Below are 27,329 nucleotides of genomic sequence, written 5' to 3'. Positions count from 1 at the left end.
AGTTTAAAAAAATTTTGCTCTAACTTTTGCATAGATTTTAATAGTGAAAGGCATTTGTGGGTGATTAGTATTGCCTTAGCTTAAAGTAGGTTGTAGATGCAACTGTTTAATGGCATTTTTTCTATTTTATTTATTTTTCCTTGCATAGGACACTAGGAGGAGAAAGCAGGACTTGGCATTAAAGAAAATAATGATGTAGGGATAGATACTATAGCATCCTCTGCTGATTCTTCTAGATGTCTCCTTGATCACTGTTTCAGGGTTATTTTTACACCCCAGGTTTTGAACTCTTGCAGTTCTACACAGTTAAAATGTAAATGGTAGGTCAGAGTAGCAGGAAGATGGATGCAGAAGGGGCTGTGGAGGGATGGGAAGGAAGATGTGTAGAAAGGAGGGAGAACAGCATCAGTGATGGTGTGGAAATTCTGTGGGTACTTGCCCTACAGAGTCTACTCCTTTAAAAATAAACAGAGTGGTCTTGTAGAACCACCCTTTGGTGTTAATAGAAGATTTGCAGGGATGGCTTGCAACAGATTTTAGAGGTTTGTTGACTTACTACTGAAAGTTGCTATAAAATATCTAAAATTGTTTAAAATGTATAGCATGATTAATACTTTTTTTCTTTTTAGATTACTTTCCAGGAGGAGTTTACTGGATCTCTGTTGGGAAGCAGGACAAAGCAGGGCTGCTCATAAAACTTCAGAATCTCTGCAGTAGATTGGAACATGACTCCACTCTTTCACAAAGGCCACCACTGAACATTGAGGAGGCTAAAGATCGTCTTCGTTTGCTGATGTTGCACAAATACCCCAGGTGATGTCAGTAAAATCAAATACTATTCTTTTAACTGATAAAACTTTGCAGATTAACTTTGGTCTAATCATCTGAGGTGTCTGTGTTGTGGTTACATGGGTCTTCACATGTCTACATTGTTGGTTTTTTAACCGACTTCCTAACTAAGGCTAATAAGACTTCTATCCACAAAATATGCTAACCAGCTGTGCAGGAGTCATGTTTGCTTGAAAAAGCAAATAGTGAAATAATGAAGGTTTGAATAGTGCAAGATAGGAACAAACAACTGGAAATAAGGATTTCTCTAACTTTCAGTGTTCTCACTGTGTGTGTAGACCACTTCATTGATATGTGAGGATCATACAGCAGAAAAAAGGGTGTGTATCACTACAGAAAATTCTTCTTTCCAGAGCAGATGGTGTCTTTAGAAAGTGCTTGGTCTAGAGGTACCAAATGAAATCAGGTTTTCATGATGTGACTAGTTATTGCCAAGAAACTAGTGTCTTTCTTAGTCATTGCACTGCTTTTTTCACCTTTGAGCAATAGTTTTTGTTATTTGCTGAGGATTTAATTACTCTCTGGGAAAATTTGTACTAAACTAAATGAGCCTGCTTGTCAGTGAGTTATCTTGGGAATAATACTCCAGCCTTGTGATCTTTGTAGATAACATACTGGCATTTCTGTACAGGGGAAAAAAAAATCTTTAATTTGAAGAAAAGATATGTGAAATATTGACAGGTCCTCCAAAGGAATCTATCAGCTGAAAGTGCACTTTTCCTTAAAGGATGGGAAGTGGTTGTCTCCACTGACACATTTCCGTTGTTATTTCTTGTTTATTAACAAACAAAACAAAACTCTTCAATACAGAAGTGGGCATGGCAGGAAATAGAGGGGAACGTGCCTGGGAGTAAGGTTCATCGAGGGTGCAAGTATATGGGAAACAAAACTTCACTGCAGCTTGGGAAGAAGCTGGTTCTGTTTCTCTGGTTCTGGAATTCTCTTTGGCAACAAGAAGTCACTTTAGCTATACCTGGATTCAGACAGCCAACCCAGTGCATCTCTTGGGAATAAAGTGTTAGACAAAGAATTCAAATTTTGAAGCCAGTATGTTTCTTGGGATTAAATTTTTTTTACTAGTCAAATGAAAAATGGAAACTATGGTGTAGTTTAGAATAAGAAATTACAGAATTTAATCTCCTGTGATTGTTTTCACAGGGTTTTGTTTGTTTGGGGTGTGTTTTTGTTTGTTTTGGTTTCTCTTTGTTACAAGGTTTTTAAAATAATCCTAATTAGAATTTAAGTTTTGTTGGTGTGACTGGAAGAGAAAAATCACTTGTGCCTAATGAATGGGAGGACTTTGAAGTCCTCAGATTAATTAAAAACATATAATCAGGCTGTAATTCATGTCACCCATCATATTTTCGATTGTGAAAGTGCCACAAAACGAGCCCTTCATGGCTATGCTAGTATTCTTGTGAACCCTCTGATTTATCAAAAGGTTATTAATAGAAGAGTTGTATAAAAATGAGATAGGGGTAGCCAAGACTTAAATGTATCTTTGAGAATGTAGTCTGGTGTGTATGCACTTCTTTAAGGAGGATCAAATCCTTATTTACAGGCTTTGATGGCGTAAGAGCCACTTAGCTGAATAAAAATGCAGAAGGTTTTTCATGCTTCAGTGAGAATTGGACAACTTAACCAGTAACTAGTGGAGTGGAAAATTCCATCCCTTAAAAAACAAGCAAAGTACATGTAAACAATTTGTAGGATTAGGTGTCAATAGCTAAAACTCACTGAATGCAAATAACTTATTTCTTTTCATACATCTGCTTGCCAGCTGGTCTTTTTGACTTCTTGGTCCCTTAAACCCCTTAAAACTGTTTAAAAACAGTTTTCAGTAATTTCTCTGTCATATATAGGCAGGTGTAGGGAAGTCTACTGTGCATATTCTGGTGAGATTCCTTGTAGGAACCTACAAATGTGGCTGGCCATATGATTGGAATATGTAGTCAGTATGAAATGTCATTTATGTAAGAAGAGCCTTGCTATTCAAGACAATTGCTTCACAAGGGGGTTAGTCTCATATAGCTTTTGAAGATACAAGAACAAAATTGAAAACTCGAGTCAAAAGAAAACTTAAATGCTTTCTCACAAAGCTCATCACTAACCTGTGTCAGAGTTATTTAGTTTTATACAACTCTTTTCTCAATTTATGATACTTAGTGACTTAAAACCAGTAAATATTTCTGGTTTTCCTGGTGTCTACTAATGGAAATGTTTCCCAAAACATTGTTTGGACTTCAGTGGTAGCTATGAAATAATAAATGGTAAATACCTTTTTGAGATAACTGCATTCAGCTTCTTGCACAGTGTTTAATCATAGAATCACCAAGGTTGGAAGAGACCTTCAAGATCATCAAGTCCAGCCATCAACCCAGCACCACCATAATCACCTCTCAGCCATATCCCCTAAGTGCCACATACAGACACTTCTTGAATGCTTCCAGAGACAATGACTCCACCACCTCCCTTGGCAGTTTATTCCAGTGCCTGACCACTCTTTCACAGAAAATTATTTTCTCTAATATCTAATCTGAACTGCCCTGGTGCAATTTAAGGCCATTTCGTCTCATACTTCTGCTTGAGACGTGGCAAAGAGACCATCTCCCACCTGGCTACAACCTCCTTTCAGGTCATAAATATTGATAAGGTTCCCCCTGAGCCATCTTTTCTCCAGACTAAACAACCCCAGCTCCCTCAGCTGTGCCTCTTAGGACATTTTCTAGACCCTTTACCAGCTTTGTTACTGTTCTGTGGGCATACTATTAAGATATTCTGCATACTAATATTAAAAAAATTATGCAGTGATACTTTGTAAGTTATTAAAATTTATTTTCTTTATTAAAATGCAATACTTTATTTTAGCATTAATAGTTGATCTGAAGTATTTCTTCTCTCACTAGGTCTCTTTTGGTCCTGGATGACATTTGGGATTCCTGGGTGTTAAAAGCATTCGATAATCAATGTCAGGTACTGATCACGAGCAGGGACAGGAGTGTAACAGATGCTGTGGCTGGTAAGGAACACTTTCCTCTCCTGCACCACAGATTTTGTGTTTCTGTGTCTGCAGTTTGTTCTTGTGAGCTTTCAAAAGAATCTGATAGAATCTGTCTATCAATCTGCACACAAGTGGCAAGGTTTTAGAATTCTGCTTTGAAAAACTTTATGCTCTTTGTGAAACAAGTGTTGTATGTTATCCCAAAATTTACATGTTTTCATTGATGAGTGCAGTAATTCTCAACAGAAGAAATTAACCTCTGTGACACTGGCACTGTTAGACTGATTATCTCTACACTATTCACCAGTGACTGCTCGTAATGCATTCGTAATTATTAGCTTATAGTCTGTTTTTTTCTGTGTATATATCTCTAATGCAAGCTGATTCTGATAAGTAGAATTTATACTCTTCTTAGTCCTATAAAATACTATGCAAAAAATCATGAAGCTTTGCTCCAGATTTTGCTTGGGAAATACTTTGAATTTCCATATGTTTTTTTGCATTAGTTGAAATTTTTTCCATGTTTCTGTTTCTAGGCAATAAATATGAGGTTCATGTGGAAAGTGGACTTGCACATGAGAAAGGACTGGAGATTTTATCCCTATTTGTGAATATGAAAATATCAGAACTTCCAGAACAAGCTAACTCTCTTGTAAGAGAATGCAAAGGTATTCTAGTTGCTCTTTGTTGTACGATTTACCACTGTATGTAATTTTTTTTTCTTCTATATTTTGACTTAAAAATAGAGATGGGAACATCCTTTAATACTATATATGTTAAGTAAAATACAAGGGCTTGTTAAATATTTTGGGGTTTTTTTAAGCTTAGCAGAAGTCTCATGTTGATTTTTTGGGTAGTTTTCTTCAGTGTATTTTCTCTCTGCACCACAATTACACTTAAATGTGGGGAGTTTGCAAATGTCTACATGGAGCATTTATTTTATTTATCTCTGTTCCACACCTCAAGAATTTAATCAGTGTATTGGGAATATTACCTGTTTCAGTCACGTGACCATCAGCTGTTGGACTGTGTTTCTTGATGACCTCTAAATTTGATTTAATCTTTTCCTTCAGGTTCTCCTCTCGTGATATCCTTGATAGGTGCATTACTCCGAGACTTCCCAAGCCGCTGGGAGTACTATCTCAGGCAGCTGCAGAATAAGCAGTTTAGAAGAATAAGAAAATCTTCCTCCTATGATTATGAAGCCCTTGATGAAGCAATGTCCATAAGTGTTGAGCAGCTGGATGACAATTACAAAGACTACTATAAAGACCTCTCTATCCTCCCAAAAGATGTTAAAGTACCTACTAAGGTAATAAAAGCAGTGCAGAAACCTTATGATTTTTAGTAAGATACAAACAACAACCTTAAAGAATTCTCAAAATTTATAATTGCCACGTATAACTTCTACAGTATGTAGCTTAATAATAATTGCTAGATTGGGTAGATTTGTTCCATTATTGTATCATGACTTGTATTGTTAGTAGTGAAACTAAAAAAATCATAACTGAATAAACATATTCATACAGTTTAAGTTTATCAATGCTCTGACTCCATGATTTCAGAAGGCTGAAGAAATGCTTTATTAACCTATGTTATATTACACTAATACTATATTATAACTACACTAAAGAGGTACTATACTAAAAAGATACTACTTAAGAAAAACCTGTGACTGTCTCCTGACAGTCACGACAAAGCTTTGACCCAATTGGCCAATCAATCCAGGCAACATCACCAGAACCCAATTAACAAATCACTCAGTAAACAATCTCCATAACACATTCCATGTGTGCCAAACAACAGGAACAGCAAGTAGAGATAAGAATTGTTCTCTTCTTCTCTGAGCTTCTCACTGCCTTCCCCAGGAAAAATCATGGGAGAGAGAATTATGTCTCTCTCTTTTCAAAGAATGTGAATACCAGATAAGTTTAATCTGCATTCCGTATAATGTTCTTTAATTAGATTGTAATTGAGCTCACTGAAAGCTTGAAAACTGTTATGTGGAATTTGTCTCCTTTTATGGTCACCATAAATCAGCACAAATAGACAAAAGATAGGTTAACTTCTAACATCTGTCCTGTGGTTTGATATGAAGGAATTGGTAATTTATTGAATTGGTTACTCTTTGTGTCTATATGTGTTAGTATGCATTTTGTTGACAGTTAATTGGTAGCCTTTTATAATATTCATACAAATCATATTACGACTTGGTTCTGATTCTCTTTTCTGGTTTTGTGTAAATATTTTTTAGGTTCTCTGTATTCTTTGGGATATGGAAACTGAAGAAGTTGAAGATATACTACAGGAGTTTGTTAACAAATCACTGTTGTTCTGTGATCGTAATGGGAAGTCATTCCATTATTATTTGCATGATCTTCAGCTTGACTTTCTCACAGAGAAGAACCGCAACCAGCTTCAGGTAATGTGTCAACTGATACTTGCATTCAACTTTACTCTCCAAAGCTGGGCAGTTTGCAGAAAATGTTGCTTTGTTAAATGGTACCTTGAGTATCTTCATAGCATAGGTCCAAATTAAATTTAACTTAAGGCTGAATAACTAAAAATACTAATTTTCGACTTGAAACTGTGGGAGTATTTCTTCATGGTTACATCTGCAACTAAGCGACTAAACTGAGAGAAGACTCTATAACCATTATTTCTCTATCAGATGTTTCCAGCAGGAGATGTAATGTTCCACTGTTGGTTCCAAAGACATCAAGGCCCTACCAGAATATAAGACTACTTTAATGCAGAGAAATGCTTTTTGCTCCTTTTTATTCAATTTAAGGCAGTACTTTCAGGAAGATGACCTGTAAGTTAGGCTCAATTTCAGTTCTGAAGTACAAGGCAGAAAGAGTAGATATGAAGAAAAGGCAAGTTTTTTGTCTTGCTTTAGAAGGGTCCTTTTTTGTTGTTGTTGTTCTTGGTTACCCACATTTAAGATGAAGAGAGATTTGGTAGTTAATCTCAGTCTGAGAAGGAGGGTTAACAGCTTGCTTTTCTGTCCTTCAATATACAGAGAATATTCCTGGAGAAGTCCTTAGCAGTAAATTAGGTTAGGTGTACAGTTTTTGGAAGATAAGCTTTCTTATTTCACTTGTTAATGTATTACAATTGAGAAATAATATTATTCTTCAATGCTATTTACAATGTAATAATAATAAGACTTATAATTCCTCTGTGCCAAAAGTGTGTTTTTCTTCACTTTGCAGGAGCTACATAAAAACATTGTAAATCAGTACAAGAAATACTACAAGCTTAATACACCTGTTCTGTCTCAAGAGGATTGCATGTACTGGTATAACTTTCTAGCATATCACATGGCAGGTGCCAAAATGCAGCAGGTGGGTTCTGACAGGTGTCCTTTGCTTCCCTTTTTTACTCACTCTTACCTCTGCTTTTCCCTCCAGGCCTTCTCCCAGCTGAGCCTCTTTTCCCCTTGACTTTAGTCCAACTGGGTGAACACTCAACATAGTCTTTAGGAGGTCTTCTGATAATCACTGTCCCTTACAAAAACTAGTTTATTTCTACCCTTTGTATCTTGTCTTTTCAACCACTTCTTGAGAAGATTTTCTATTTTATATCATAATGGCTTCTGGTTTTCTTTTCCTTTTCAAGAAGCTTTAATAAGAAGTTTTTTCTCTAAACCTTTTTGAAAACCCAAGCTCTCTTTATTGTGTAATTATACAAGTAAATTGATTTCATCAAAGCATTTTATCAGTTAGTTACTTTATCTTTAGAAGTCTTGTTAGCTTTTTCCTCTTATGTCATAGAGATATGTGTGTAAAAATTCATTATCTGATTTCAATAGCAAAAAACCCCCATCAAGAGTTAGATGGGCAAGTCTCTTGTTTCCAGAATTGTCTTGGCACCTTAAAAAAATTGCTGTCATTTTTGCCAGCTGCTCTTTTTCAGATATTGAGCTATTATGAGAAGGAAATCATGCAGAAAGATTAATAATTGGTAGTTTCACTTGAATTTGAGTTTCAAATGTCTTGAATAATGTTTGGTCATGGTTGTTAATTGCTTTATTTCAGAAGTACTCAATGCTTTTCATTTGAGCTTCTTTCAAGATGGTTCATCTGACTTATCATATAATACACTTAATGGATTTATCTCTTATAGGAACCTTCATAGTTAATGTTGGTTACAAGTCTAGGTGTTTTGAATCATATTTATATCTTAGTATCTTTACTTTCAGTGTGTTGTGAAAATGTTTTTTATGGCAACCTTTCTACATTCTGTAGAATTAGCGTCTCAGAAGTCTTGAGCCCGGCTCATTGTGACTATATGCTTCCTAGAGTTTATATTCTATGCATCAGTCATTTTTCATTATTTAGAAATGATTTCTACTTGTTGGAAAGCTAATGAAGCTAGGAGATATTCCTTTTCTTAGTTTAACAATGATAATATTTTAGTTCTTGTGGTATTTATTGATTCAAAATTAGAATATGCTTTACACCTGTGCAGTGTTGCTGCTAAGCAGTTTTTTTGAGGAAGTCTAAAGAAAACATTGGACCAATGCTTGTTAAAGATGGTCATCTAACTAATAGGGATAAAGTTCAATGCTTTTTTTTTTTACCTGGGTCTTTAATAATATTGACAGACCTTGTGTGCCTCATGGTTTTGAGGACCATGAATGTGGAAACAGGGACTTTTCATTTGTGGGACAGATGTGAAATTGTAAGGGACTGGCTGGATCAGTTGAATGTTCACAAGTCCATAGGGCCTGATATGATACAAGCCGGAGCACTGAAGGAATGAAAGGATGTTATGGCAGGACGCCCTTGATCATTTACCAATGGTTTTAGGAGTTCCAGCATCTCTTAGGAAGATCAACAATCATTATTAACAGCGATCTTTGCTAGACTGGACTACAAGAAGCTTTTTCAGAGTTAAGTAAACAGGTCTCGTGTGCTGCAAAAGTCAAGAATTGCTCTGTACCTCCATCTCCTGTCTGCTTAGCTGTATCAAAGAGCAGTTTAAAATAACAAACTTAGCCTTCTGTACACTGAATTTTTATAACAGAACAATTAAGATGCAGGAAATGGGAAATTGCCTGTTTTCAAACAGAGACAGTTGTACCAAAGTATATTAAATACCTAATCTATTTCCTGTGTTTTTCTTTTTCCTCCTAAGTAGATTCTGTTGTGAAACTTACACTCTGATCTTAAATTTGTATTTCTTTTAGGAGCTCTGTGATCTTATGTTTTCTTTAGATTGGATTAAAGCTAAAACAGAATTGGTGGGGCCTGCTCACCTGATTCATGAATATGTTGAATATAGTTCAGTCCTGGATCAAAAGGTATGATAATAAAAGGTAAATGATCAGTTGTTTCCAAATATAATTTTCTATTTTGTAATTGCATTTTTTTGGATGTATGTATATGGCAGGTATATAGAACACGCATGAAACCAATATTAAATTGAACTTTAACTTGGAGAAGAAAAAAATAAGGAAATTCAGTTTTCTGTTTGTTTTGACTTCAGTGTGTAAGTGGTTGGCCATGGAACTCAATAGCTATAGTGATGAATACCTATGGGTGGATATGTAAGGTACTTTGCTTTTGAGGAGGTGTAGAATTATGCTGACCACTTGGAATAGTCTTTCTGATATTTCACACTGCTTATTGAATAAATCACTATGGCTAGTATTCTTTGAAAAATAAGGATATTGCTTTCTGAATAGGATACTAAAATATTTCAATCTACCGTATGTATTTGCTAATATAACTTAATAGAAAAATAGAGCTAAGGGCTTCTGTAAGAATATTAGCTGTATAGAAATTTTAAAAAGCAAGGAAATAAATCCTAAGATTTATTTTTTTCTGTGTTATCAAACGTCTGCTCTGTATTTAGGATAGCACAGTGCGTGAGAATTTCCAGGAGTTTCTGTCCTTAAATGGGCACCTTCTTGGCCGGCAGCCCTTTCCTGACATCATCCAGCTGGGTCTTTGCCAGCCAGAGACATCAGAGGTGTATCAACAGGCCAAGCTACATGCTCAAAGGGAAACAGGAACATTTTATCTGGAGTGGGTGTAAGTAGCTGCAGCCTGTCCGCTGATATGCTGATCCCTTGACCAAGGAAGTCATTTAATGTGCAACTAAATACCATGTATGGTAATAAAAGGATCTGTGTAAGAACTGCTGGGGTTTTCTCCTGGGGAAAGTAGGTGTAATAATTTTCAAGAACTTGTGGGAGAAGGGGAACTCATGTAAGGCAACAACTTAGCAATAATTACATAAAAATAAATTGAGTAAAATATTTACTTCTGTATTCAATTATTGTTCATTTTTAATAACAATGCAAAGATCACAATATGATACTTTGAATCTACTTTAAATAGTTTTATTTTAAAGTTAGAATTGTAGTGTCAGTATTTGGTATGTTAGTGTATGTTTTTATGTTTTAAAGTACACCGTGACTTTAAAAAGGAGAGCATTTGTGCCAACTTGCAAAGTTTTATAAAGTAGCAAGATGTGAAATAGTAATCTCTACACAATCTTGAAACTTCTCCAATTTAAGCAATTCTTTACTGTTACTGTATTTTTGGAAGTTGTTTAAGGAAAAGATATACAGATCTACACATTTTCACAGCCTTGTCCAATAGTTAGTTGACTACGTAACTCTTTGATTCTGTTTGATATTTCTCTTCTGACATTTGTAGTACTTGGTGCTTATAAAACAGAGTTAGTCTGTGGCAAGCAATTATAGCACAAGCCAGGCAGATTAGTCCCCTGTTTGAATATTTGGTGATTTTATTTAGCAAAACTGCTTGGAAATTGCACAGTTCAGGAGACAATATCTAGTTAGTTCAGGACAGAGATGGTTTGGTCATTATCACCAAGTCATCTCATTACAGTGCCAGCTTTCTGTGTTAAGATCTGGCTAAACAGGATGATTGTGATTGCTACTAACTCTTAAGTTTTTGTTGAAGTGAGGCAAGAGTCATCTAAGGTGAGTTATATCCTGTACCTAATCTGTGATTGAAAAGTGGTGATAGTCACAGATCTTATTTAACTATCTAGTGATAAGAATTGACCCATTGTCATGGAAATTAAGGAAATTTGTGCAGATCTAAGCAAATATACTAGTGTTTTTTAATATGCTTGAAAAGGAAGAGTTCTGCAGGAGAACAAGAATTCTCAGGAAAAAGTCTATATTTGGAAATGGCATATTTCAGATCATAAAACTGTTATCTTTCTTGGTCTCTAAGCTGCAACTGTTGGAGCACAATATAAACCTTTGAGTGAATGTTGGAATATGTGCTTCCTTTATTAGTTCAGCATGAAGGCTGGGTGTAGTGGGTTGGTTGTTTTGTTTGTTTATAAAGCTTGCTGCTCAAGATGTGTGAAAAAGTGTTAATCTTCTTAGAGATTATTTTGAATAATACAAAGGCACTCATCTAAATAATTGTCTTCCCCTGCAGAAATAAAAAATCCTTGAAAAATCTCTACCGTATGGTTGTTCGCCCGCATAGAGATGCAGTTTACCATGCCTGCTTTTCTAAGGACAGACAAAGAATAGCATCATGTGGAGCTGATAAAACTCTTCAGGTAAGACACCTGTGAATGAGTCAAAAGAGATGCTGTTTACCATTTCAAAAACATTTAAACAGTCCTATCACTTTTCTTCTGTTGCTATGTGGAAATATTTGGATCTAGGTTGTAATTGGAGACAAATGATTGAAAAGGATGTATTATTGCAAAAATGCCAAGTTGCATGTTCAGAATAAGTAAGCATTATATTCAAGAGCTGAATGGTGGGATTTTAGGGTTTATGTCCTCACTGCCCTAATGTGTGAACAGAAGATGATATGGAAAAGGTCACAGCCCAGCAATGCACCCCAGCTTATTTAATATTTGCTTGCATAAAATGTTATTTCCAGTCACAGTAGACCTTCTAAGTACTGAGCAGTAAGATGTTTTAGGTACAGCTTTAATATTTCTATGAGATTGTGGTGGATGTTATGCCACTTTAGTGTTTAATTAGTTAAATACCTTAACACATAAGAAATACATCTGTGGAGAAAATGCCTGAAGCAGGGGACAGTATTAAATTGGATACAGGCCCAAAGTGCTTAGAAAGCAGATTAGAAGAGACAGAGAGGAACGTGACTAATATAAATTTGCCAGCAGTCTGCCTGGAGGGGAGTCAGCCAGCTCTCAAGAAAACTAGCAATCAGCCAGCCAGTAACCTGGTAAAGTACCCATATTCAGACAGCCAAAGGTAAGGGAAAAGAACAGCTTTGCTGCAAACCTTTAGTATTGTTTTGGATGCTTGAGAAGTTGAGTACTAAGTTGCTGCTCATTTGGCTACTTACTGTGTTGTTACTGGGTTTTTTATTTGCTTATTTTATTTGCTGGCCTGTACAGAATTATGATCGTGGCATCCACATAGGAGATGCTGGTGGATGTACTCATGCTGTGCTGTAGTTGCTGTGCTGGGCTTCTGTACTTAATGGCCTCATTATTGACACTGCAGATTGCTTATCTTTTTTCTTCATTTTACATAAAAAAAAAAAAATAATCTGTGGATTGCAATTGCATTTAAACTAAACTTTCATTGAAGAAACAATAGGAAAATTAGCCATAATCCTTTTTTTGTTTTTAAACTTTGAGCTTATTAATGTTTTTTTCTAATTATGGCTTAAGCTTTTCAGTTTTCAAGGCTACTTAAAAAAATGATTGCTGGATTAAGAACAGATACTCTGCAGAACTTACTGTGAAGGTAGATTTCCTGTTACTTCAGTACTTAAGTTCCTATTTGAACAAATACCAACCATTTAATTGTCATTGGTATTTCTGTTCAATAAAAAAAAAATCTGAAAAGTTCTGTAAAGAACACCTTGTGGTCTGTTTTAATAATTAAGAATATGTAACCTAAGATGGAAAGGGACACCTGATTTCCACCCCCAGCCCAATCCACACTGTAAAGTTAAATCCCAGAATTTAAGGAAATGGATTAATATGTTGCACTTTTCCCCAACTGTCCTTTCATTGCCTATGTCTAACTTGAGACTGAAATGTGTGACAATTTTCCTGACAATTTTCCCCTATTTATTTTTGGTTTTTTGTTCTTCCAATCATCAATTCTGTTGAAATTCTTTAGACCTATGGGTGTCCCATACATATAAAACTGGAATTTGTAGTTCTATGAATATCTTAGATTTTGTTAATAGGTTGTGTTTTCCAGTTACTGTTAAAATAGGCTGTGAAAGGTCATGGCTCTTAGGTTAGAGTGGGGGTAGAACAAAAATATTTTGAAAAATCAATTTTCACTAATTCTCTCTCTTACAATTTCTATCACCCTTGCAGGACTTTACAATTATGTTATTGTCCCTGAAATTATGAATGCTTTCAAAAATCAACCCATTTTTTTAAGAGCTTGCATAAAGAGAACTGTTTGAGCTGATAAAAGAAACTTGTATACGTGTTTTCAAACTGTCTGCAAGTTATAAGGTTTTACTCTTCCTTGGTTTAGGTGTTTAAAGCAGAAAGTGGAGAGAGACTCCTGGAGATAAATGCCCACGATGATGAAATACTCTGTTGCACTTTTTCTGCAGATGGTGAATTTGTAGCAACTTGTTCAAGTGATAAAAAAGTCAAGGTAAGGGAATGAAGGAAAGATGATTCTTTTTTTCAAACTCATAATTTGAATTTCTGTTTAACCAACTCAGCACAGATTCTTAAAACTAAAGGTGTTTTAAACTGTTTTAAATATTATGTGGATAATTTAATACTTGACAAACTGAAAAGCCCCACTTGTTACATAAAAGAAAAGATACTTAATGTTAACATCATACATGCAGAATTAACCACTTATTTTATTTGTATCATCTGATGTTTCTTTTTAACTAGAACATATGTGAGTCCAGTCCTACTCATAACATGAGATGACTCTACTAATAACTTTTTTTAATGCTTCTTTTCTGTTATCTGTGAAATTGTTGGGATTTTTAATTCCTCATTATACTAGCAAAATCCTGTTGAAATTTCAGAATTTATCAGATTCTAATCTGAATTATGACCTTTCTTTTCATAATGTCTTGCTTCTTTATTTAAATATATAATCTTCCCTCTTCAAAATATATTTGAGGTATTATTAGAAATATTTTAGGCATAACTTCCAGATTTTAAAAACAATTACTTTAAATATATTTAAAAGTCTGTTTCATCTTTTAATTCTGCCTAGGTGTGGAATTCAAGAACAGGCCAGTGTAGGTGTGTGTATGAAGAGCACTCCGAGCAGGTCAATTGCTGCCAGTTCAATAACAAAAGTGGTCAGTACCTTCTGGCCACCTGCTCAAATGACACTTTCATCAAAGTAAGTGGAAAAGGGTGAGATTATTCTCATGCTGTTCGTCATAACAAGGTAGTTGTTGATGTAGAAATTTATCTAAACATGGCAAAGTAATGTTTTTTTAAATGAGCCTGGTAGAAGAGACATGGCAACAGATCACGAGTATTGGCTACAGCTCTGTTATCAGATTTCAGCAAGGCAGAATAGGAGTGTTTATACTCAGAAAAGGAGAATGGGTAAGTCCTCTGTTGGTAGGGCATGAAGGTGAGGACTTTGTCTGATGATAGTCAGTTTGTTCAAGACTAATTTAAGAGATTTCGTTTTTGTTGAAGTGTGTAAGCTACGTAACTCTAATTTAGAAAGCTGAAAAGGAATGAGGCAAGACACTGCTTTTTTCTCAGTCTGAGGAAACTTTCAGTAATTTTGTGCTGGTCAGGGGCCTTGTCTGCACTGTACAGAAATTTTAAACTAGATTTATGTAATTCTGATGTTAATAGTTTTCATGCATCTTACCAGATAGAGGTAAATTGTAGGGTAGGCCAGGGTGTAGCATCCAGTCCATGAGCATGTAAAACTAAGAAAAAAATAAAAGTGGTGTTTTGGTTGCCAGTGTATGATTTTGAGAAGAGCATAAATGATCTGTCTTTAAATAATTCATTATTATGATGATATTTATATGTTTATTTCTCTTACAGATTTGGGATTTGAATGGAAAATACTGTAGAAATACGATGATAGGTCATGAAAATTCTGTCAATCACTGCAGATTTTCACCAAATGATGAGTATGTTGCTAGCTGCTCGACAGATGGAACAGTAAAGGTATACAGTATATTTTTAAATCAGCCCTTTGTTTAGATGATGAATGGGCAGGTTTTGTATCAAATGCAAAATATGTGTAAGAAAATTCTGTGTCTGCAAAATCAGCTTTAATGCATTCAATCCTGAAACAGTTGATTATTGGTCCCATTTGTAATGCAGGATTTTGAAATTGGCTTGTCCAGTACTAGGAAAAAAGTCAACTGCTTGTAGTTGCAAGTAAATTCTAACTAGCCTCATTTTGAATGTTTTTGCCCCCTAATGCACTTTGTTAAGAAAACTTGAGTGGGGAGTAAAAATTCTTTACCCAGAAACAGTAGTATGTTTTTAGGTTAATTGAAAGTTTTGTTGTCTCTGAAAATGAATCATTAGGAGACATAAAAATTAAGAGCAATTTCATCTGCTGTTTTCTTGTATGCACTAGAAGAAAACTGGGAGGTTTGTGTTTTTCTGAGAGTGTAAGTATTTTTATTGCCTTTAGTTGCAACAGAATTATGCTATTTCAGAATTGCAATTCTTAAAACACTCTTATGTTTCTATGTAGTTGCTAAATCAGGAAGGAAGGATTGCTGTAGCTGTTTTTCATAAGGAAAAATGTGGTGAAGGGGACAGAAGTGTTCCCTAGATTTTTGACAGGTCCCTCAATGAAATTAAGGTGCAAATCTAGATGTGTACCAGATTTCTCATGGTGAGTAGATTGTTTACAGAGTTGCAGGGCAGGTGTTATTTTTGGTTTTATCCTTTTTTTAAGGAGAAGTTCAGGCAGCATTGTTGCTGGAATGATAGGAGGGAAAAACCCAAAGAGAAAGTTCTGCTACAGTGTAATTCTCTTTTTGGTTTGTTTTTATTTCTTAATTTTTCTCCTTTTTTTAATATATAAATAATTTGGACTTGTGAATATTCTAATGCTATTTGTTGACTAGGGAAACTAACAAGGGGCTTTCATAGTTTATTCTCTGCCCTTTTTTATTAAGAAGTAGTTGGGAGCTCTCTCCTGTTGTATTCTGTACCTACATCAGCCAATACATTGTGTCTATTTTCTGTTTATTCCAGCTTTGGGAAGCACGCTCAGGAAATGAACTGAAAAGCATTGAGATAAAAGATTTCTTTAAAAATGCAGATGAACAACCAGATGATGTAGAGGTTTTAGTAAAATGTTGCTCTTGGTCCAGAAATGGTAACATGATTTTGGTGGTAGCCAAAAATAAGCTTTTGGTAAGTACCTCACTTAAGTAATCTTTTGGAGGTAGTGTATTACAATATAGGTAGAAATTATGATTACAGATGAAAATCCAGGCCATTAAGTACTTTCAGATAGAAGTGTCTGATTTCAAGTGTGAATAAACAAAAATATGTGGTCAACAAACCTGTGACTAAGAGGAATACCTTTTGAATTCAAGAATGTAGAGTGTTGAGCGTATAAAATATTTGTCGGTAGTGGAGTCATCCAAACAGCGTTCCTATTGTAATTATGTGTTCACAGCTTTTTGACATCAACACCTGTGGTTTGTTAACTCAAGTCATTGTCAGCCATCACAGCACAATCCAATACTGTGACTTCTGTCCTGGGGATGAGTTGGTAGCAGTTGCTTTGTCTCACTGCTCTGTTGAGGTAAGTGTCTGCAATATACCACGGAAGGCTGCTTGCAATTCAAAATGTTACATTTGTCCTGATAGTTTCTTGTACGCAGAGATAAAACACATGCTGTTTTTAGCAGGCTTTTGGTGTGCTCCATTCTTTTTAATTATCATTTGCTTTTTAGATTTAAAATACCAGCTGGGAAATAATGTTTTAAAGTTACATGTTCATTTTGGACAATGGAACCCACATTTATCTAAAACTAGACTAGTCCACTAAGTGTATCTAAAGCTACTCTTGTACTCTCAGGGGTATTGCTAAACTCAAACCAAACCCTCTCTTCTTCTGTGTGCTAGTAAGAAGGAAGGAAACATCTAGAATAACTTTGAGGCTCCTAGCATGGCTAGAGTAGGTCTATACAAATATCAAGTTTGGGGTTGGGGTTAGTTTGGGGTTGTTTTGTTGTTGTTGTCTTGGGATCTTTTGGTTCTTCAGTCTGTACAGTCAAGTAGAACTTGTATTTTCTTTATAATGTGGGTTTTTTTTTCGCTGTATCTCTTAAAATCATGGCAGTCAAAGAGGCTGCTGATTCCATTTCCCTGACAATTGAAATCTGGTAAGCAGGCTCAGTTCTTGTTACATTTGATTTCAGAATAAGAACTAAGAAAATACTAGGAGACATAGTAATTAAGTGTCTTAGTAGTAAGTAAGCAATTAGTAAGTAATTAGTGTACTTGCACTATTTGCACTGTAAATGCATTTAAAATACTTTTGAGTTTTTGTTTCATATTTTTATTGTAGTTATGGAATATTAAGTCTTTATCAAAAGTGGCATATTGCAGAGGACACATGAGCTGGGTTCACTGTGTGACATTTTCACCAGATGGATCTTTATTTCTGACTTCATCTGATGACCAGACAATACGTGTAAGATAACTTTTCTTTTTTTGAAATATCTGAATTTAGATAGGTATTAAGTCACCCATTTAAGGAATTTTTTATTGTAAAATCATATATAAAATACATAAAAATATACTTGTGTATTTTTTGTGTAAGGTTATAGTTAGTATAAATTCAAATATTTGTTATAAAGTAATTTACATGTACTGTAAAATGTACTGGCTTTTTTATTTATTTACTGTTTATCTAAATTTCCTCTTTATATGATTTTTTAAAGTTTGGTTGCACTTTGAGAGTAATTATAACCTTCTATTTTGTTTTGCACTTTATCTAAATTGGGAATTTTGAAGGTTTTTCAGGATTCTAGCAGACTTGATATGTTTCATTGTTAGGTATATTTGCCTGTTAGTATTTAGGATAAATTACTGTAATTGTAATGTCTCATTAAAACCTGTGAAAATATAACTATATCTTACCAAGGTAGCCTTTCCCTTTCTCCCAAGTTAGCACATACATTCTTTCAATTTTGAAAGCAATTGAAATATAGAAATCAGTGGTTTTATATTTCATATTTATATTGTATTTTTATATTTAAATCTGTATTTTGTATTTTTATTTCATATTTTTTGTAATTGGATTTTAATGCTGCTCTTAGAAAATTTTTGATATTACAGCTATGACTCTAAACACAGGGAAGTCTTGTAGTCAGCCTGGAAAAAAAAGTTCTGTTTCATCTGTTGGAATCACTGTAGTAACTGCACAACTTTCTGCAGGATCAAGAACAGCAGAAGCATAATTTTTATTGTTTTAAAAAGTCAGTGTTGCTTAAACTTTATAAACCTTCTGTTTACAGGTGCTGTTACTCAGCAAGTTTTGTCTTGTTCTTTAATAAAGCTAATGAAACACTGTGTTCTTCCACAGATCTGGGAAACAAAGAAGGTGTGCAAGTCTTCTGATGCTGTGCTGAAGAGTGAACTAGATGTTGTGTTTCATGATGGTGAAGTGATGATTTTAGCCATCTACAATCAGAAGAATTTACAAGTAAGGTGTATTTACCGATATTTTAGTACGTTTGACTATTACCAGCAAATCTCAGTAGAAAACTGAGGAAGCACTGAAAGAACCTCTTGTTCTTGGCTTTCAAGAGTTGAATCTGTAGCAGATGACTCAGTGTGTGATAACATTTTTGTATCTAGAAACTGTGCCTAGTTTAGTAAGTGGAAAAATGGGGTTTAAGGGGAAATTTCTATGCTAATGTTGAAACTGAGTCTGGATGCAGAGGACCAGAACTCTTATCCCTTCATGGTAGGGGACTGTGGGCTCTCCAGGTGGCTCAGATGTGCACAGCAATGTGTAATGTGTACAGCACCTATAGACCAGGTGTTACACAGCAAATGATGTGATGCTCCAAAGCTCTGTGTAACAGCTGAAGGAATCATCTCAACCTGGGCCAGTGAGAGGTGTGAGCCCAGATTTGCACTAAAGGAAATAGTGGCTACACTCTCACTACTGTGGACCTGCCACACCAAGTGCTAAGTGCACCAACATCCAAAGTGGTTTATGAAAGTAACTCGTAATTTAAAGTCCATAACTGTTCCCTTTGGCATTGTCAGCTCTATGTTGTAATTTATTTCAGTTGAAATTTTAAAATATTCTAATACCTTAATTGCCTTCCTATTTTACAGCTTATCAATGGAAATACAGACAAAGTTATTATGCAGACAGCAGCTCAAGAATCCCCCATTTCCTGCTGTTGCTTAAGTGAAGATCTTAAATTTGCAGCTTTTGGGCAGGAGAGTGGAACAATAAAGGTATTAAATCCTAAATCTGGTTTGAAAAACAGTAGGAAAACACTCCTCTTTATGCTTTTTCTTTTAAAATAAATGTTATTTGGATGATGTTATACAATAATATTATTCAGTATAGTAACTCAATTTACATTTGTGAATTATGTCTAAATTAAAATAATTTAAAGGTAATGCTAATAATCTAGCTCTGAATTTCATTTTACCCAGACTACACTAATAGGAATTTTTGGTTGTTCCAATCTAGTGACTTAAAATCATGTGTTTGCAATCCATGTAATTTAAGAAAACAAGAACATGCAAATTTTTTTCCTCAAGTGTGTCAAATAAATGCAATTATTGTGTTTTTCGCTGTAAAGGTACTACAGTTGTCAGATGGGAAGGTTCTGAAGTCCTGGGAGGCCTACAGGACATCTGTGCAGCACTGTCAATTTACACCCGACTGTCAGACTCTCATCTCAAGTGCTCATGATCCAGTTATACAGGTTTGGGCAACATTTAAAAAGATAATGCTGTAACTTACTTAAAATAAAGGAATTTATACTACAGATAATGTAAACTCAGTATATGACTACTGTATTCTGCATTGCTCCATCCAGGGGCAAGGGAGTGTAGAAAGTGTAGCTTTTATTTATGCCTTATGTGATAATGAATATTACAGATTTTCTGGTTTTACTGCTGTGGATGCTAGAAAGGCTTTGAGAAGAGTAAAAGAAACACTAGCTGTCAAACAAGGTGTCTGAGCAGTTCTGAAATGAGGGTTTGGGATGCTGTGGGTCTGTCAGTGTGCTTGCTTCCACTGTCTTGGGGAATGATGTAAAAAATCTCTGAGCAGGCTGGTGTGCCCACCCTGTCCAGTGCAGAAAACCAGCTAGAAATAGAGTGGCTGCACTAATGTGGGCTCGAATTAGGAACCTCTGCCTCTCAGCAAGGTGGGTTTGCTCCAGGGATGCGTTCTGGTGTGTCTGTGTTAGCATTATCCACCTCAGGGCTGCAGGTCTGCAGTAAAGATCCGTGTCTCACTTAGAGCTTGCTGAGCCCTGGTTTGTCCTGCAGAGCACTTCAGAGTGCTGGCAGGATCCCTAGGCACGTGGTCCAGCTGCTCAGGAGCCTTCAGGAGCCCTCACAGCTGAACCTGGAGTTTGACCAAAACCTCCAAAGAACTCCTGGGTGCTGATCCTCAGCCTGGGATCCTTCTCCTGGTTGTGCTGTGGGAAGCGTTCCTGCTGGCCCTCAGCTCCCTCTGGTGGGCTGAGCCCCCAGGACTGTCCCTGCACACACAGCTTTCTGTTCACCCTGCTGCAGGAAACCTGCTCCTTTGAAAACTATGAAATCAGTCCTGTTTAAAATAAATTGATGCTTAATTGCTTCTGTAGAAAAAATTTCACGTAAATCATTTTGCAGTGAATAGTTGAATTGAAAATAGAAGTGTCATTTTGTTATAAAAGGCAAAGCAAAATGGCAGTTTATTAAAGATGCCCTTTAAAATATAAAAGAAATCTAATTTAAGTCAGCAAAATATGAGGTCTGCCAGGTGAAATAAGTCTATATGTTTGATGATCAAAAGTTTAAAACCCCAAACTACTGAGGTGCCTGAAAATTATTGGTTTGCTGCTTTTTTTTTTAATTACCAGTGAATTTTAAGTATCAAATTCACTTTGCAAATAAGATTATATGTGTATTATAAGGAACTCTCATATGTTGACCATTAAATGCTATGGCACCCTCAATCTTCAGCATCTCCGTTATGGATCACTTCAATATCTAACATTTTAATTAATCGCCACCACCATCATATGAACTTGTTATTAGTCCTGTTACTTAAAAATAAAAAGTTAGTTCATGCTTCTTATGTTTGCTGTTTCACTTTTTAAAAAGAATGTATTTGATTTTTATGATTAGGTATGGAATTGGCAATTGAGTGAATGTGTGTTTCTAAGAGGGCACAAAGAAGCAATCAAGGACTTTAGACTTCTGGAAAATTCAAAAATTCTCTCTTGGTCGTTCGATGGAACTGTTAAGGTGAGTAACAGGCTGTGAACTGAAGAAATCACATCAAACAATTTGACTCTCTCTTGTAACATTTGGTATTTCCTATATTTTGTGTGGGCACATATTTTACAAATAAATTATAAAGTGTAAGCTGACTTCTAAGACAAAATTGTGGTTTTTCTATTTTCAGTAAGATCTGCACTGTTGTATTATAACTATACCAGTGAGTATAACAAAATGTTGGCCACATTAGAACTATCTAGTTGAGTTTTATGCTTTATATATTGTTGTGTAAGATGTGATTTTACTTTATTACTGTGTTAAAAAAGTAACCATTTTTTTTCCTGTGTGTGTGATAGGTTTGGAATATCACTACTGGAAACCCAGAAAAAGATTTTGCTTGTCATGGAGGCGCTGTTCTTTCCTGTGCTGTTTCACCCGATGGTAGTAAATTTTCATCTGCTTCTGCTGACAAAACTGCAAAGGTTGGTTACCTTCTGTATAGAGATAAAAATGGTGCCTTATTTGTCCTGAAATGTAGTCTGTATTTTTAATTTTGAGGTAACTAGTGATTATTCAAGTTATCCTGTTGTATTTCTGGTTTTAAATTTCCTATATCTGTCAACATGTTACTAAAGCTGTTGCAGTCATTTGCAATTGATCTTGGATATAACTTAAGCCTAGTGGCTTCTGTACAAATAAAATGTGTGTTTAATGCACAGCTTTGTGCAGAGCACTGTTTATTTCTCTGTATCGATTTGTTGATAGCCTGAACTTCTTAATTTGTAAATTTAAGAAAAATTTCTGAAACTTCCAGTGAAGTTTCTGTTCATAGGTTCAGAAAAGGCAGGTGCACAAAGTGTAGTGAGCTGGGGCTGCCCCATTATGTTCCTAAAACATTCCATTAGGTTTCAAAAATATAATTTTCAAGTGATTGATTAATCCTATTTCTGTGAACAGCTTTAAACTTCCTTGTAAATATATAGGTTTCATTAAAAGGTACATTCCAAGGAAAGATACATATAGTCAGTTCAGTAATTCCTAGCAAATTCTTGTGTGATTCTGGTAATAAAAAAGAAAACCAGACTCTACAGTTTAATGCATTTACATAAATCCACCTAAAAATATGCATATGTATAAAAAGTCTTATGTACAGTTTAATGCTAATGCCTTTTAGAAGGAAATCATAACTGGTTTTGAACTTGTCCTTCACTCCTCTGTAATGTTTTCCATTTAGATATGGAGCTTTGAAAGTTCATCTGTTCTTCATGAACTGAAGGACCACGAAGCCTGTGTGCGGTGCTGCACTTTCTCTCCTAATAACAAACTGCTGGCCACTGGAGATGACAAAGGAGAAATAAGGGTACTGCTCTAATCTTGATGTTATTTTATAATTCCATTGATTGTCAGTTCAAAGACAAAAGAGTTCTTATGGCTTTTGTTCTGCAGGTCTGATTCCATAGCTTTGTGGTGAAAATAGCAAAGTTGGCCACATGAGGCAGTAGTTTGTAACCATATCGTTAGATTTATGTCCCATGAATGCTAAGAAACTGATTCGCAGGATTTAATAATAATTCTACTGTGAATTACATGTGTAATTAAATCCTCTATATAAGATACAGTTCTAAAACAGGATTTTTTAAAAATTATTTTGTCACTTCATGTAGAATATATATTTGCAAGGTGGTTGGTGGTTTTTTTTTTTCCTCTAATACAGAAAATGGATTTCAGGTTTCCTTATTTGAGGCATTTCTTTCCCTGTTAAGTTTCCTTCTTTAAATACTCTTTCCTCTTTTTCAGATTTGGGATGTTTTAACAGGTGCATTACTTCATTTCTGCTCCCCAGTTACTGTAGATGAAGGAGAGCCAACACATGGGGGTTGGGTAACCGACCTCTCCTTTTCTCCTGACAGTAAAATGCTTGTGTCATCTGGAGGCTATCTTAAGGTAAGCCTTGAAATAAAACAATACCCTGTCATACCTTACTAAATGGCAGTACTCTGACAATTAAGACTAATTCAATAAACAGACCTGAAACATTTTAGTTAACACAAAGCTGCTTCATTTTTGTGATGGTCTAGCACTTTTCACTTTTTCTTATATCTGCAAGTCCCCTGAAAAAGTCTTCTAAGAATTCAGGTTTGTTTCAAAGTCCCTACATTCAATTTAACTTCATATTTTCATTTGCAATGTACTTCCTAAACACCTTTAAAGATTCCAAACATTTTTGTATGCCTTAATATCCACTCACTTTTGACAGCAATTATGTTCTTTATGATTAACAGAAAAATACTCTATATCAGGCTTCTTTTTTTTTTTTTTTTGAGATACTGAGGTTTAAATTTTCTCATAAGTAGAAATCCAGAGGAAATTACAGGCGATGATTTCTTCCTTGAAAGACATTTTATAAGTAATATTTGGAGGAAATCAGTGTTTTCATCACTCTTTCATTGGTTCATGCACCTACTGGGCATATGGTTTTTGGGAAGGGGAAAAGGTAGCCTTTTTCAGTCTGTGAATGGTTTTTTGTAATTCTAAGTTTCTCATGAGATTTTGTGTTGGTTTTTTTCCCCTTGTGATAGCCAACACCTGTTATTAGAAAGGTATTATCTGTGTGTATGTGTGTGAAATGACAGGTGGCAAAGTTCTAACCTTGGAGGGATGGAATTTTAGCTGATTCTTGGTCAATCTCTTGGTGTTAGATATGCTATCAGACTAATTCTTTGGAATCAGTAACCATGTAACAAAGAGTTGAAATTTCTAAGTTAGTTTTGATAGCACCTTCTGATGTTCATTTTATATTAAAGAATAAGACATACTTTCTGTTTCTAGCTTCCTCCTCATTTTATCTTGTGGTTGCACAGTATGGTGCTGTAATGCTTCTTGGACTGTAGAATGATTTAGAATGTCAGGGTCTTCTGGAATTCTTCTAGTCCAGCCCCTTGCTAGAAGTGGTTTGCAGAGTTAGGTAAAATTGTTTAGGGCCTTGCCCTGTAAAATATTGTCCCCAGTCCAACAGGGTTGCCTCTGGGCCCTGTAAAGAGGGTTATCTTTAACGTGATCTCTGTTATCTCTAACCCTTTTATTAGCTGAAGACATCAGTTAGCCTCCTAAACAAATGTAGTACTCTGTCTTCCATGGCATCTGTTCTAGGTGTCCAGCCACCTCAAATCACTATGTGCTGGTCTTGCTCCAGTGTGTCAGTGTCTTTCTTGTACTTGGGCAGGGCCCCACACACAGTGACTGAACTAACAGCCCACCCAGTTTGTTACCTACTCTGTATTCCACTCAGCCAGTCCTTATCCCTCCAGTTTGGCTGCAGGGATGCTATGGCAGACCATGCTGTTGGCATGGCTAAAGTCAAGGGTGCTCACATCCTCTGCTCTTGCCATGCTCTTTGGAGAGAGACCATTTTTGTCAGCAGAAGTCAATTGGGTGCTTCAGCATGATTTACCTGTGGTGTATCTCTGCTAGTTGTTCAAGATCACATCCTTGTTTTTCATGGGACTTGAAATGACTTCCAGGAAACTTGTTCCATAATAATCCTGGACTTGGCAGTGAAGATTACTGACCTGTAGTTCCCAGTACCTTCTTTGCTCCTTGTGAAAGTGGGTATGGCATTTGTCTTTTTCCAGTCGTGGGACCATGTTCAATCACAATGCCATCTGAAAGTATTGTATTTCTGCTTCTACAGATAGATGTGTATAATGTGCCTGAAAATACACAAACACAGAGCCATTTTGTAGGGAGACACTAGTCAGGGAATGTCCAGAACATTTCAGGAGTCTGCACCCCTAAAGCTGGACTGAGTTGGACTCTAGAGTTACGTGATCAACACCTTTGAATGAATGAGTCATCTTAGTCACAGATGAGGTGTATCCACCTGGATACTATTGAACTTGCTGTGTGAGTGGTACCCACTGCCACAGCACCTGCTCACTTATTCAGACCAAAGGTTCAAAAGCTCATTAAGATCCATTTTTGGTTTGGTTAATTTTTTTTTCTTTTTTTGAGGGGGTCTCCATCAAATAACAGACACTTTAGGAACAGTGGATTTAATCAGAGCATTGTAGCTGTGTAGTTGCAAGTCTGTATTATGCACATAACTATAATGTTACATATTTCATGAGATGAGTAAGCTAAAAAGTAGTAATACCATCTGCTTTTCAATGTGATCAAAGCTGAAGGTAATCTGTTGTGATATTTTGCTGCAGCACTCAAATGCTGCCTGAATAGAAGGTAGAGTTCTTACTGGCACAATGGAATAACTGCTTTGTGCTGGATTGTGTTAGGTCCAGTTTTGCATTGGTCTACAGTTTCTCTGAGAAATGGGAAATTTCAGACTATGGTAAACTGATGGTTGCAGGTTTTTTGGTTTCTTTGTTTTTAGTGCTAACTGTGTATTCTAAAAATATTTATTGTAATCTCACTGAAAAAGAAGTCAGTCCTACTAAAAAAACTGCAAATTATTTCAAACATGTACATGATCAACCCTCTTGTGTGTCTAGCTAAGTTTTTAATTCAGCTATACTTTAAGTTATGTGGTAACATGTTTTATGTATTCATTTGGTTACATGAAAATACATAATTTTTAAAAGTTTGGACATATTGCAGTTTATGTCTATTGATTGCATTTTGTGATGGGGTAAGGGGCAGTACCTGAATTTATTTTGTATATTTTCTTGAAATTTAACAGCTTCAGTCTTTTTGAAGTTTCTTTTCATCTCAAAGCCTTATATTTAGTGATTAGTCCTAAATTTATTCTACTTAAAGATTGTTTTTAATGTTAACTAATTTGATGGACTCTATTTTTAATTCTACCTCTTTGGTAAAAGCAGTCAACAGGGTTAGCCATGCTAAGCCTGTTAACAGATTCTATTCTGAACTTCTTTCACCTAACTGAAAGTGTGTTTTTATTCTTTTTATAGTGGTGGAATGTAACTACTGGAGAATCTTTACAAACCTTCTACACAAATGGAACAAACCTCAAGTCAATACATGTGTCCCCTAATTTCAAAGTATATGTGACTGTTGATAATCTTGGCATTCTTTATGTACTACAGAGGTTCTGATTAGTGGTCTGAACACTGCAAAGATAACTAATTTTTTAAGCTGAAGAGAAAATTTTGCTTTGCCTGACAGTCATTTAGCTGTGAATTATATTTAATTGTTGTATTCATGTATATTTATGTGCTTTTATGCATGTTTTTTCAAATGAACTTGCATTTAATCTTGTTTTTAATAAGAATTATTATGATCCTTAAATCTTGATTTGCATCTTAAGTATGTTGCTTCCAGTTTTGTAAGGAAATTATATTAAGATTTATTCAAATTAGTTGAAATATTAATAGCACTGAAGAAAGAATAAGTGTATAATACTTTGAAATTATATTTTATGCTGAAGTTGATGGTTAAATGCTCTTCAGCTATGAACACAATTGTGCAAGATGCAAAAACCCCATTTTTTTGGTGCAATGCAAGGATTTTCATTTAGTACAGAATGGGAAGAAGCAGGGGCATTGTTCATTTGCAAAATGGAACCAGCCATGTTGGTGCTTGATGTTCAAACCAAATTGAGATGATGTTCAGTTTACAGCAGCTGTGCCTCCCACTTGCAGTGAGAACCTTCATGCTTCAAACCTGTGGAGATAAAGCCCACTGTAACATGGATGAGCTGTTCCTATTAAAGGGAACATCCCAAGTCTTCTTTTCTCATGGCAAAATATGAAATTCAATATTGTAATTGAAGTGGAAGAGACTGTGCCACATTTCCAGTCAAAGGATGAGTACAGCTAACCAGGTAAAATGAGAATGGAAATGGCTTAAAAGTTATGTGTTGAAAATTATAAGAAGGTGTGAATTTTAGATTTTTTTTTCTTTTGGTAATAATACTCAGTTTATACTAAGGAGACACTTTACTGTTGTCAGCTTTGTTTACATGGGACTCTATGCCCAGTTGATCTCTTGCCTGGTAATATGTGATTTTATGTTTTTTTTAAATGTTCTTTTGTAATTTTTACAGTCTATTTATAGATTCAATATAAGGTAGAAATATCAGTGTTTTGTACTAATTGTACTT

At 35.4% G+C, this 27,329-nt stretch overlaps 1 protein-coding gene across 1 annotated transcript in view; it reads left to right on the top strand.

The window, feature by feature from the left end:
* Positions 1–26,464, top strand: part of APAF1 (apoptotic peptidase activating factor 1) — a 28,867-nt gene extending 2,403 nt beyond the window's left edge. The window contains exons 4-26 of the mRNA XM_066549551.1: positions 630–813; positions 3,756–3,868; positions 4,387–4,518; positions 4,924–5,162; positions 6,105–6,272; positions 7,066–7,197; positions 9,045–9,158; positions 9,713–9,891; positions 11,284–11,410; positions 13,338–13,463; positions 14,049–14,180; positions 14,852–14,977; positions 16,028–16,189; positions 16,458–16,586; positions 17,355–17,480; positions 18,375–18,494; positions 19,139–19,264; positions 19,618–19,743; positions 21,161–21,280; positions 21,610–21,735; positions 22,488–22,613; positions 23,051–23,197; positions 26,179–26,464. Of these exons, the coding sequence (XP_066405648.1) occupies positions 630–813; positions 3,756–3,868; positions 4,387–4,518; positions 4,924–5,162; positions 6,105–6,272; positions 7,066–7,197; positions 9,045–9,158; positions 9,713–9,891; positions 11,284–11,410; positions 13,338–13,463; positions 14,049–14,180; positions 14,852–14,977; positions 16,028–16,189; positions 16,458–16,586; positions 17,355–17,480; positions 18,375–18,494; positions 19,139–19,264; positions 19,618–19,743; positions 21,161–21,280; positions 21,610–21,735; positions 22,488–22,613; positions 23,051–23,197; positions 26,179–26,322 (3,224 nt within the window). The 3' untranslated portion in view covers positions 26,323–26,464. The remainder of the gene's footprint in view (positions 1–629; positions 814–3,755; positions 3,869–4,386; positions 4,519–4,923; positions 5,163–6,104; positions 6,273–7,065; positions 7,198–9,044; positions 9,159–9,712; positions 9,892–11,283; positions 11,411–13,337; positions 13,464–14,048; positions 14,181–14,851; positions 14,978–16,027; positions 16,190–16,457; positions 16,587–17,354; positions 17,481–18,374; positions 18,495–19,138; positions 19,265–19,617; positions 19,744–21,160; positions 21,281–21,609; positions 21,736–22,487; positions 22,614–23,050; positions 23,198–26,178) is intronic.
* The last annotated feature ends 865 nt before the right edge of the window (positions 26,465–27,329 follow it).

This window comes from Molothrus aeneus, chromosome 5 (genome assembly GCF_037042795.1).
Source record: "Molothrus aeneus isolate 106 chromosome 5, BPBGC_Maene_1.0, whole genome shotgun sequence".
NCBI classification, from domain to species: Eukaryota; Metazoa; Chordata; class Aves; order Passeriformes; family Icteridae; genus Molothrus; species Molothrus aeneus.
This window is presented reverse-complemented; position numbering and strand designations above follow the sequence as displayed.